The 11,080-nt window shown below is 44.4% G+C and overlaps 2 protein-coding genes across 3 annotated transcripts; one reads left to right on the forward strand and one right to left on the reverse strand.

Annotated features, from left to right (window-relative positions):
- Positions 1–162: 162 nt before the first annotated feature.
- On the reverse strand, positions 163–6,862 carry rnf34a (ring finger protein 34a). Of its 2 annotated transcripts, XM_084024367.1 has the most exons (8): positions 6,703–6,862; positions 5,973–6,194; positions 4,696–5,082; positions 4,130–4,192; positions 3,499–3,700; positions 3,365–3,394; positions 3,128–3,169; positions 163–2,613 (listed from the first exon to the last, which is right to left on the reverse strand). In XM_084024367.1, exons 1-8 carry the CDS (start codon positions 6,706–6,708, stop codon positions 2,426–2,428), a joined length of 1,140 nt encoding a protein of 379 aa, XP_083880493.1. In that variant the 5' UTR covers positions 6,709–6,862; the 3' UTR covers positions 163–2,425. The 2 variants fall into 2 exon arrangements, with proteins under 2 accessions (XP_083880493.1, XP_083880494.1); XM_084024368.1 differs by lacking the exon at positions 3,128–3,169 and having other exon boundaries at positions 164–2,613.
- Positions 6,863–7,494: 632 nt separating this feature from the next.
- cUnh5orf34 (chromosome Un C5orf34 homolog) lies at positions 7,495–10,517 on the forward strand. Its single transcript, XM_084024398.1, has 11 exons — positions 7,495–7,845; positions 7,936–8,025; positions 8,105–8,386; positions 8,457–8,686; positions 8,767–8,850; positions 9,319–9,436; positions 9,518–9,609; positions 9,679–9,748; positions 9,846–9,925; positions 10,016–10,062; positions 10,186–10,517. The coding sequence occupies exons 1-11, from the start codon at positions 7,642–7,644 to the stop codon at positions 10,365–10,367; spliced, it is 1,479 nt and encodes a 492-aa protein (XP_083880524.1). The 5' UTR covers positions 7,495–7,641; the 3' UTR covers positions 10,368–10,517.
- The last annotated feature ends 563 nt before the right edge of the window (positions 10,518–11,080 follow it).

An 11,080-nucleotide genomic window follows, 5' to 3' on the forward strand; every position in this document is an offset into this window, starting at 1 on the left:
ATTTATGAGGTCAGAGGTCATTTTGGTGTCTTACAAATTATATTTAATTTTCAATTAATCACCTGAATATTTCAGCACTCATTCCTTCTTTTAATACACATTACCACTTATGATGCATGAATAAACGACAACAAACGACTTTAATTAAAATCTTTAATAACCAAAATAAAGAGTTGGAACATTCCAAAATACAAAGACTGAAACCTCGCGCACAATTACACTCTGGAGGAAAAGTGTAACCTGCTCCGCTAGCGACGTAAAACACCCCGTAACGTTATCAGAAAAGCCTTTATTTAAGGTGGAACCGGTAATTCATGTTCTCCAGCTTATCTCATGTTAACTCGTATCACTTGAGTAAAAACGTTTCACCTTTGGTTAACCTCTCCTGTTCATCAAATCCACTATTTGTAATATTCTTTACAGATTCGTAGCGTACAGCCTGGTATGAAAGGAGCGGATGATGTCATGGCTTATCTGACCCCTTGGCGTTCCCACTACATCCACTACCATCCAATCATTTAAAAAACTCTTATACTATTAACTGGACTCAATCCAAAGTGCCCATTTCCAAATTGTGTCTTCAACTTTTTAAGTGGGTTTGCAATGGAATGAAATAAAGTAAAACCTCGACAAGTGAAATGATAGCGGCTCCCTAATTGAACTACATTACTATGATGCTGCCCATCCAAATACCATCCACTATTTTTACGGATATAATAAAACATCTGTGGCATTCCTGGGGCTTTTGTTTGACCACCGTGCTTTCCTTTCACACATTAATCTAGTAACGCATTCTAACATGCTCGGAAAAGGACATTCCTGGAGGAACTTTCAGATAAGAAGTTTTATCATGTGTACGTCTTACAGCTTGGCCGATAATCTTAAAAAATACCCGAAACTACCACGAGATAACAAATAAAACCTTAAAATGACGACAGAGGGGCGCTGGAGAAGAAATACAAAGTGACTGACGGTCTAAAAGAGTTAGCTGGATGTGGCTAACGTGTGAAAGAGATGATACTTTCACACACCATCGGGACTCTGGAGGCTGGAGATCAGAATGTTCACTTTGGATCAAAGTTCAGAAATTACTTTCCCAAAGTTATTTTTAATCGGTCCCAAATACCAAACACAAACCCAAGTGTGCACTTGTTATTGTTGGAATGGTTATTTTTAAAGACACTGGAGGGAAATTAACGCCCCCGAAACTGAAAAGAGTGGGTTTGTGCTACATTTAACGAATGTAGAATAAGTGGAGATTAACATGGAAGATAGATTTCAGTTCCTGTATGACTAAGTTATTCTGTAATACGACTTTCAATTTCCTTTCTGGAGGTTTTTATTATTTAACAAAAAAACAACACACTTCAAAACCACTTGACAAGGAAATGTTACTCTGTAATAATAGAACAAACCTTATCCCAGAGAGCAATTCAATAATCTGATATTACACAATTTAAATCAAAATATATAGATATATACACATCTCATATGGATCATTATATGCAAATGTACATTAGCAATCATTTCAATATACCTTCTATACCTACAGGTGTCAATATACTATCTTTGAATGGTTAGTTCATTACATTACTCCAAATAAAAAGCATTAAGACACTTCATTCCACTCCCAACAATACACAACAAAAAGTAAAAATAAAAATTAAACATTCAGAGTTGCACATCCACAGTTCGGCTGTGAAGGAGTGAAGGTGGATGAGTTTAGCACCGGTTTGTGTCTCCACTGAGACCGAGGTGACAGCGGGGTTAGCTATTGCTGTAATGAGACTTTTCAATGAGTGGTTCGTTACAATCTGCACTTCTATGACAGGATAAGTGACTCGGCCACTCTTACTGATCATAGCGAGCGGCTAATGTTAAAAATGTACCACACACTGACCCACGCAGGCCACCGGGAGGGGAACACGGGTGAGGAGCAGAAGGGCACGATGACCCTTTATTTTGGCACCTTGCTCACTCACCGCCTCCCGTGGCGAGGCTCGTCCGTCCTCGGCGTTACTAAGATACCTGGTCGCCTGCAGCAGTTGTCAAGCGAGCTGCTCTTAAGCTACAGTTCATAGGCAGATCTGAGATTTGTGTTCAAGTGCCGAACATTCTTTGCTCTGAAGAAAAGCAATACAGACACTTGGGAATGAACACGGATTCAGGGATATGTTTGACTTGAGGAATGAACTCATGGTCCCAAGATGCTTACGCTCTGCCCACTGGTGAAACTGAACTCTTAAGAAAAGGAAAAAAAAAACACATTTCTCATCATAATTCCATGTGCAAATAATGTGAGAGTTGTAGGGGAATACAAACGTGGGACAAATCCACAAAATAAGTGTTTTGGGAGGACCCAAAGGTGAGGAGCTGCACGGCTGGTTTGAGGTGCAGTCTCAGGCTGAGCGGCTGCAGTGATGCATTAGGACTTGAAGACGTGCACGGCCCTCACCACATACTGCCTGCAGATCGGGCACTCGCTCATCCGCTTGCCGCACTTGGTGCAGGTGACCATGTGGCCGCACTCCAGGAGAACGCAGTCGATGGTGGCGTCCATGCAGATCCTGCAGAGGTTGTCGTCCTGGATCGTCAGCGGACCCTTCTCGCCGTCTGGCAAAGACACGGAGAGGAAATGTTAGGAAACAAAACAAAGTGATGCATCATGCACCGACGAGGAGCCAGCAGCTTAAAAATACACAGCATCTTATCTTGGTAAGGTCATGCTCACAATCTACCACAAAAACGCCTGTTATGTGTCAAGGTGTTTCTATGACGACCAGGCAGTGAGTGAATGTAACATCCTGCAGTTCTCCGTGTGATGCACTTCACACGTTGAAGCACATGAATAGATGAGAGGGAGATTGATCTCACGGTGGATCAACGTTTCCCCGGAGCGCGACAAGTGTGGGATGACTGATTCATTCATCTTCACCCCGAGACCCTCATCACAGGAAATGCCATTCCACAAGGGGGAGGGCCGCATGTAGGGATTGGCTGGGGAATGGGGTTCACGGTGAATACAGATGTGGTGGCGACACGGTTGGTACGATGGGGGGGGGGAGGCGAGTCACGGGTGGCGCATGCGAACCGCGGGAACAGCGGCGAGGAATCTGTTGAGCCTTACCTCCGACGGCCCCGTTGCAGATGGGGGGCGGGACGGCCTCCACTTTGGTGTTGGAAGAGTAAAAGCAAGCAATCAAGAGACATTTCATGGTGAATGACTCTGCTTGTGATCAGCGCTCGCTAACTTGTTTCATTACCGACGAAAGGCACGGATATTCCGTTTCTATGGTTACAAACAGGACGTGGTATTTAACACCGACATCGAGAACAGCGCACACACAGTTGGGTGACAGCTTACCTGTGGTTACAGTGCTGCTCACATTTTCCACTGCAAGAAAACAAAATCAAAAACTTAATATCAGGCAACAGCAGACAAATGTTCTATAGACGATTCCAATTATGACACAACTGAAGCACACAGCGTTTCCTCACATGATTTCCTGTTCTCCTCCGTCTCTCTGTACAGTCTGTTGACGCGCTCCACCAGCTCCCACTTCTCACAGCACCCTGAATAGTTGACGAAGTTCCTGGCGAGGATCTCCTTCAGCTGCCGGACGGACAGACCCTCAATGTCCCGCAGGCTGGAAAGGTCTGAGAGGGACGCTCTGGCCCGGCGTCGCGTCTGAGGACTGACCTGAGGGACCAGATCAACACATTTAGGGACAAAAAAAAAAAAGCCTCATTCCAAAGAAACAAAAAAATGCACTTTGGATCATTAAAATTTCAATTAGTCAGTAAAATACAGCTGATATTTCTCAGAATCATCCTTGTGTTGTGTTTAATAGTAAATCTCTTTTGTCAATAAGCATCATAAAAGGATTTATTGCAGCTTCTTTTGCACAAAATATATCTATAGGTCTAAAGTATATTGAGTTATGCAATCTGCAAGACACTGCAGAATGCTTCGCCAAACTCTCTGCAGTAGAATCTCATATAAATTGTGTTTTCATCAAAATCATAATCTCATTTTCACCCCCGATAGTGCTTTCTACATGCAAATACATGCAAATGTCAATCCTCCACATATGCATGATTTCATAATGACAGCAGGAAATCGGATCACCTCAGGAGTGTGTTCACTGGGGTCCAAGTTGAGGAGAGACACAGATGTAGCGTCGCCTACATCCTGCAAAACAACAGCAGCAATAACAAAACGTTAGTGTGCACTAGAGGCCGGGAACAAGCCAGTTCACTGAGGATCAGGATTAGACACTCTTCAGACAGCTCATTGACATCTTGGGAACAACAATGTCTCATACCTTCCATTCACACAGAAGCTTACTGCTCCCTAAGCAGGCCAAGTACAGGTATTTATAGTGGCTCCAGGCCGCTTGGAGCCGAGCTCCCTTTCCAGTTAAAAACCTGATCACTTTCTTTTTAGCTGACTTACAAACGTTAAAGCCAGAATGAAAGCCTTCCCTTTGTTTCTATATTTGTCTTTGGTGACATGCAAATTGGTTCTCATACACTCATTTGTTGCAGCTCAACAAATAAGTGCCATGTGACGACGGGTTTCAAAACTGAGAGGCTAGAAGTAGACGTACTCTTGTCCCTCAGTAAATAATTACAAAGACACGGCTGGTGTGTGTTACCATTAAAAACCATCCATGATTTATGGCCGGCCCTGACCTGGTTGGTGTCGGAACTGTCACTCCTGCTGAGCTGCTCCTCCTGAGAGGCGGCGAACGCGGACAGCTCCGAGGCCGACTGTGTGGTGGAAGGCGTCGCCGTGTACAGGGAGCGCGAGCGGAGGCTTCCCGCGTCGGGGGCCTCCTCTTCCTCAATGCCGTGGTGACAGAGCACCAGGTCCACCAGGTCCTCCTTTTCCCTGCAGGTGTCGGTGGGGATGTTACGGAGCAGCAAGTACTGACGCAGGTCCCTGACTCGTAGGCGCATGAGCCGCGGCCGCTGAAAGGCCGTCGCCTTCAGCAAATGACATGTGGCACAAATGCGTAGATTCTCCTGAAGCACGGAGCAGAGGGAGCAGAAGCTCTTCTTGCAGTCGCAGCAAATATACTGCAGAAAAAAAGAGGGGAGAAAACACGGGAATGGAACTGAGTCACTGCTCAAACTCCCTCATGAAAGAATGCTGCATTTCACAAACAAACGTGGCCAAATATTGATATCAACCCTCTATTTTTCAAACACATTTCGACAATAAATTGTGATCTGACGTTTAAGAAATTCCTGGAAAGCATATCAATGCGAGCAGCAGACGTTCCCATCATTTTTCCATCACTCACATCTGCTCTGCCTCTCCGGGCACAGAGACGGGAGGCAGCTCGGGTCTTTTAAGTGACAAACATCAAAGAGTAATAAATGCAAGAGTGGGATTCGACCGGCACAGTGAAGCGCAGGGTTCAGACAGAATTAGACCCTGAGCCGTACGTGAGCACGAGCACTCAGTGAAGATATTGCAGTATGGCGTCCATCTGTCTCTGCAATCAGCTCGAGCAGCACAGCGTTTTTATTAGATAAGTGTAGCCTCGGGGAGAACACTGAATTAAATTTAGACGTTTTTTTTTTATTGTTCCGGTCTTCAAGCGGTCAGTTAGTTGTTCTCTGCTCTATCGAAATGTTTTACAAATGTAACATTTCCTTGTCAGCAATGACTAAGATTTAAGTTGTTTTTTCATCACAATTAATAATTAAGGTGTCCTGGTTACACATGCTTAATTAATTTCACTGTTAATTGGACCCATTAAAAAAAATACAAAGAACCATTTACAAATGTGGACTAGAAAATAGGTGTATCTAAATGTCACAGCCAAGTACAGGAAGTAATTAATAGCTGGTTCAGCATCTAAAATATTCATCTAATAACCCCCTCCTCTACATTTCCCTCATTAAGTCAGCAGACCAATTAACGTGTAGTGACGTCACACAGTAGTATCCAGATACCTTACCTTCCTCTTGAATACTGAGAAGGCCAGACCACAGGCCTTGCATACTAGACTGGGTGTCCCTGAGCTGCTGGTGGGCGGGTACGTGGAGTACCCCGCACTGGGGGCGAATCTAAAGGGTCCAGCACCGGCCCCGAACCCCGGCTGCTGGCCTCGGACGGCCCCGGTACCCATGACTTCATTCAGCAGACCACAGCATGAAGCCCACATGGACGACGCCCCTGCCTGGCAAGTCAGAAAGAAACACCTTCATGTCAGTATTTACCCCAATTTACACATCCATCCTGTTAGGTGGCGTCGATGAAGCACACGGTTGCCACAGAAACCTGGTCCAGATAGGACTTATAGGGGACCACATACGGGTGCTTATTAGGGTCTTTAACCACAGTAATAGTTACAGTAAAGCTAAGTAAACAGCTAACGCTATGGCTGTCAAAACACTGCCCACAAACGAGACTATTAAGCTTAAGTTAAACATATTTATTGTGATACGCTGCAAGATAGCATTAAAAAAACATATGCAAATACATTTACCTAAATACGTTCAGCTGAAAATCATAGTCAAGTCGATGTTTAGTGACAGCTGTCAAGAGTTGCTGCCTATCCGACGTTAGAAGACAATTATGCTAAGTACAGGCTAGGTAACGTAACGGAGCGATAGCTTGCGTTTCATTAGCTAACGTTAGCTAGCTGCTGAGAGCGGATCACAGGTTACGTAAAAGAAACACGGCACCTTCATTGCAGCTCCGGCGTGTCTACGGTGAAAGAGGGGATGGACGGGCTAAACATTGCACTGTGGAGTATCGCGTCTAATTGCCTGAATGCGTCGCCTTGGTGCGATGAGAGCAACGGAGCAACGGACCAACTGCTTCTGCTGCTGCTGCTGCTTCTTCTCTCGGATGTTGCAGCGGCCAGCACGAAACCACATCGTTCTGCTGCCCTCTACAGGTCACACGCAGAACTGATTAAAATGAGAAGCCCCCGTTTCCCACCCTCCTTCTTATTTATGAAATACAGTAATATAAAAAAGGTAATATCTAACAATATAAAAATAATTAACAAAAATATTAATAATAATATATATAAAAAAGGAATATCTGAGTCATAAAATCTTATTGTAAGATTAAAATAAAATTAATAAATATTTAATTAAGCAAATCATTTAATTAATTAAATTAAGTAGGATTTAATCGTTTTATGTGAATTTCATATTCTTTGTAAAATAAATACAAATCATCCTTAAATTTAATTTTCTATTTTAAATCTTATTTTTTATTTGTCAAATTTTACATTCATACACCCAAGTGGACCAGAAGGAAACCAAACATCCACCCATTTAAAAATATAACTATTTCTAAATATAGTGCCTTATAATCCGATGTATGTACCCCTGTATTCTATTTTTTGTTATGCATCATTGCTCAATTTTTAAATACAGATGATTTAATAATAATAAATCCTGTTAGTAAATTGCCTACATTAAAGCTAAATTATCAAAGGAAAAAAAAATCCCACAGGAGTTGTGTCAGCTCAGCTGACTTCCGGTCCGCGCCAATTACAAACGTCTCCACCTGATGACGTTGCCCGACGCGTCCCCGTGTTGTGAGTTGTTGTAGCCGTGGGTTTCCGCGCCTCCAAACTGCCGTTTTTAAGTTTGTGTGAGTGTTTAACGATGGAAACCGGCGCCGCCGTCAGCTTGATGATCATGTACGAGGACGAGTCGGTGGACGTCCGTTACGCAGACGGAGCCCAGCTCCAAGTGTCGCCGTGCGGCTGTGAATTCACGCTGGTGAAGCCCGCAGACACTTCCCGGCATCCTCTGCGGCCGGCCGAGAGAGTCCGGCAGAGGACGCGGTTCACCATCAGCACTTACAAGGTGTGAACGTCACGTATCAACGTTTAAATCTACGACCGTGTGGTTGTCTCACTGTAGTTATGCATTCAATGTTATGACGTCACTTCACAGGAGTTTATGGTCGCTGCATTGGCGTTCAGGAATAAATATGGCAGTCGACCGTATCTGCCGGAGGAGCTCATCCCCGTGGACCACAAGAAGGTCACCAAGAGGTCTTTCCTAGTTCACTATCAGTCCCCTTTAATTATGGTGTTTTTAAATGTCCATTTCCTGTCCTCAGCCTTTCGTCAGCATTGACACGGGCGTGCGGTGGCCCGAGTGGTCCTCCTGCGATGCCGAGCTCGGACCCGGAGGAGAAACCATCGTCAGGGCGGAGGAGGGGCGGGCCGCCTTGATGCTGTCGCCCTCGGGTGAAGAGTTCTCCGTGGAGTTCACGTGCAGGCTCAGCTGGACCCGGACGAGCAACCCGATCCTGAAAGAGGTCCATCAGGGAGGAGGAGGCAAGAAGCATGAGTCCAGGTCCTGTTCTCCTCGGGTCATCGCCGCCACCGCTCATCCAAAGGTGATGCTCCTCACTAATCGTCTGCTCACATCGTAACTTTTTTGATTAATTGTTTTACTTCCCTTCCCAGCCGGAGGAGATGTACCAGTCCACCACGGTGGTCCAGCATCACTCCTGCGGTGCTGTCGCCCCCATGTGGCGCTACCCTCTCTCCCTGGCCCGCCGTCTCTGGACCAATCGTCTCTGTGAACCCGGAGACGCCAGAGCGGAGGACGCCGTATCAGAGATACCCACAGCAGAGAGGTCGTCTCACCTTCCTGAGGCGCTGCCTCTCACCTGTCCTTCGCCTCACTGGCACAGGTTGAACGATCATATGACACATCAGACACGTAGAGCAACTATTCCAGAATGTTCACTGAGTTTCCTCTCGTGTGTTTAAGGTGGGAGGTTAAAGAAGAACACTCGGAGCAGGATCTTCCAACGCGGTTGGTGAAAGTCATGTGGTGTCAAGGAGTCACCTACAGGTGGGTTGAAAACGTCCGGCCCCTTAGCGTCCTGAAAATGTGGCCCCCTGAACAATACAGTGACCAATCACAACACAGTGGGCCAGCTGACCAATCAGAGCAGATGGTGCTTTTTGGGAGGGAGGGGCAGGAGCTCAAACACAAAGATGCTGAGAGGAGGGAGCTGCTGCAGCTGGAAAAAAATCAGCAATCGTGCCGAGGAATAAAAAAGCAGAAAAGTTTACACTTTTTTTGTTTTGTTTTATATTTAAATTGAAAGGAAAGCCACTGTTAAAAAGAGAAGTTTTTTTGTTTTTTGATCTCAATATTAACCAAAATAATCGTGATTTTGATTTTTGCCATAATGGAGCAGCCCTTTTCTAGTATTTACCTGAAATACAAGTATGTACCAGAAAAGGAGCAGAATATGTCGTCTTTAAAGATCTCAGACAATGTGTACCTGTGTTCACCGGTATGTCTGCTCTGTAGGATACTGAGTGGGGCGGTCTCAGTCGTGGAGGTTTCACCGGGAGATGGATCTGTCATCCGGTCCAACGGTGTCCTGAGTGCTTATTTTACCCATCACAAACCTGAGCTGTCAGGGCAGGTAGATTAAAAAAAGTCTCGTCTTTTCTATTCAAATGTCATCTTTATTGGCGTGCATTGATCAGTTGTTTCCATCTTGCAGGTGAAAGAAATCACGTACCATCTGAACAACCTTCCACCCGATGTGCCCGGGCAGCTGTACTCCGTCTGCTCCGTCGTGAGTCGTGCGAGCAGGTGAGCTTCTTCATCGCGGTTCGATGAAATCAACGACTCCGTCGGTTTACGAGCATCGTGTCGTTACAGGATCCTCGCTTGCTACAATGAGGCCAAGCAGTCACTGACGCTCCTCGCCACGCCGAGCTGCCTGGAAGAGGTGGGAGAAGACGTCCCTGCTGACGTGACTCCAGCTGTTCATATCTGCAGGATTTACATGTTTTCAAGCTTCTAAATGGATGCGGTTTTGTTCCCAGGGGAGACGTATTTCAAAACCAGCAAGGATGGAAGAAAATCTGTACAAAGTTGCATCTGAGCAGCGTGTGGTAGAAAGTCGGTGAGTCATGTTTTTCTATATTCTGTTGGTATTTTATCAATAAATGTAATGATTCTAATAACACTGTATTTGACTTTCTCTTCCACTTAGATCAGACTTTGTAGCTGCAGAACTGGAGAAGATCAAACGGTTCAACTGTATCCTTTAACAAAGGTCTGTGGACGTCAATGGGTTCCATTCAAAATGTCCAATGTTATATTATCAGCTGGTGGATGATGATGAGGAAGATTGCGGACGCTCTTTAACACCCCCGTTCCCAGTTCTGCTGGAGAACAACCACCTGATAAGGACTGAGAAAGGAAGTGCACATCTGGAAGGAAGCTCCGCTGGAGCGGCGACTCGGGAACCAGTGGACGATAACGGCATCGCCGAGGCTCTACGGAAAACACACAAAGCCATACAGGACATCGATGCTCTCATATCTGCTGCCGCTCTGACCTGAGAGAGTCGTGTTTCAGAGAAAAGTTTTAAGAAGAAGGAACTGAAATGTTTGAGCTTCAAAAGAAGTTTTGTGTATAGAGACTGAAATAAATATTTTTTTATATAAATGCTGGCACATGTTTTTTGGGGGGATTTATGCAATAATATTCATAGAGAATGTGTTAAAACTATAAACTACAATATATATTCATAAATATATATTATATTTTTGTGTTTTTCTGTAGTGATCAGCTGTATTGCTGTGTGTCTCTGGACACACAGCACTTCAAACTAGAATCAAAGATCAGGAGATTGGTTGCCAACAGTATTTTTGAAAGCAATTATGCTCTTTGTGAATCAAGTTCTCTCATCTTGTTTTGCCTCCTGATGAGTGCATGTCATGATATTTATATTCATGCTCATTACACTTTGACGTCTGTCCTGCATTTAAAGTAGATGGTAATGATATGGGAGACAATGGTGTCAGTGTTTAACAAAAAAAGTAACAAAGGTCAAATATATACGCATAAATAGCATCCACATTATAAATAAATATGTATTATAGTGCACTTAACGTATAATTATTTAAAATAGTGAAAGAGTGAAGTCCTTTTCCAGTCCACTCCTTATGTTTGACATGTGAATTGCAATGTATGGGTGACACCTAGTGGTCGACATGATTATTGCAACTCATAAACTTGTAAACTAACTGAATCCAACACAATTAATACCTCT

Source organism: Eutrigla gurnardus, assembly GCF_963514095.1.
Source record: "Eutrigla gurnardus genome assembly, chromosome: 13".
Taxonomy (NCBI): Eukaryota; Metazoa; Chordata; class Actinopteri; order Perciformes; family Triglidae; genus Eutrigla; species Eutrigla gurnardus.

Coding starts and splice junctions, on each gene's coding strand:
- rnf34a (XM_084024367.1), bottom strand. Junction 3,701..4,129: donor CCAGTGAACACACTCCTGAG/GTGATCCGATTT, acceptor CTGGTCCCTCAG/GTCAGTCCTCAGACGCGACG. Junction 3,170..3,364: donor GAGCAGCACTGTAACCACAG/GTAAGCTGTCAC, acceptor CCAACACCAAAG/TGGAGGCCGTCCCGCCCCCC.
- cUnh5orf34 (XM_084024398.1), top strand. CDS start 7,642: ATGGAAACCGGCGCCGCCGTCAGCTTGATGATCATGTACGAGGACGAG. Junction 9,610..9,678: donor GTCGTGAGTCGTGCGAGCAG/GTGAGCTTCTTC, acceptor GTGTCGTTACAG/GATCCTCGCTTGCTACAATG. Junction 10,063..10,185: donor GAAGATCAAACGGTTCAACT/GTATCCTTTAAC, acceptor CCCCGTTCCCAG/TTCTGCTGGAGAACAACCAC.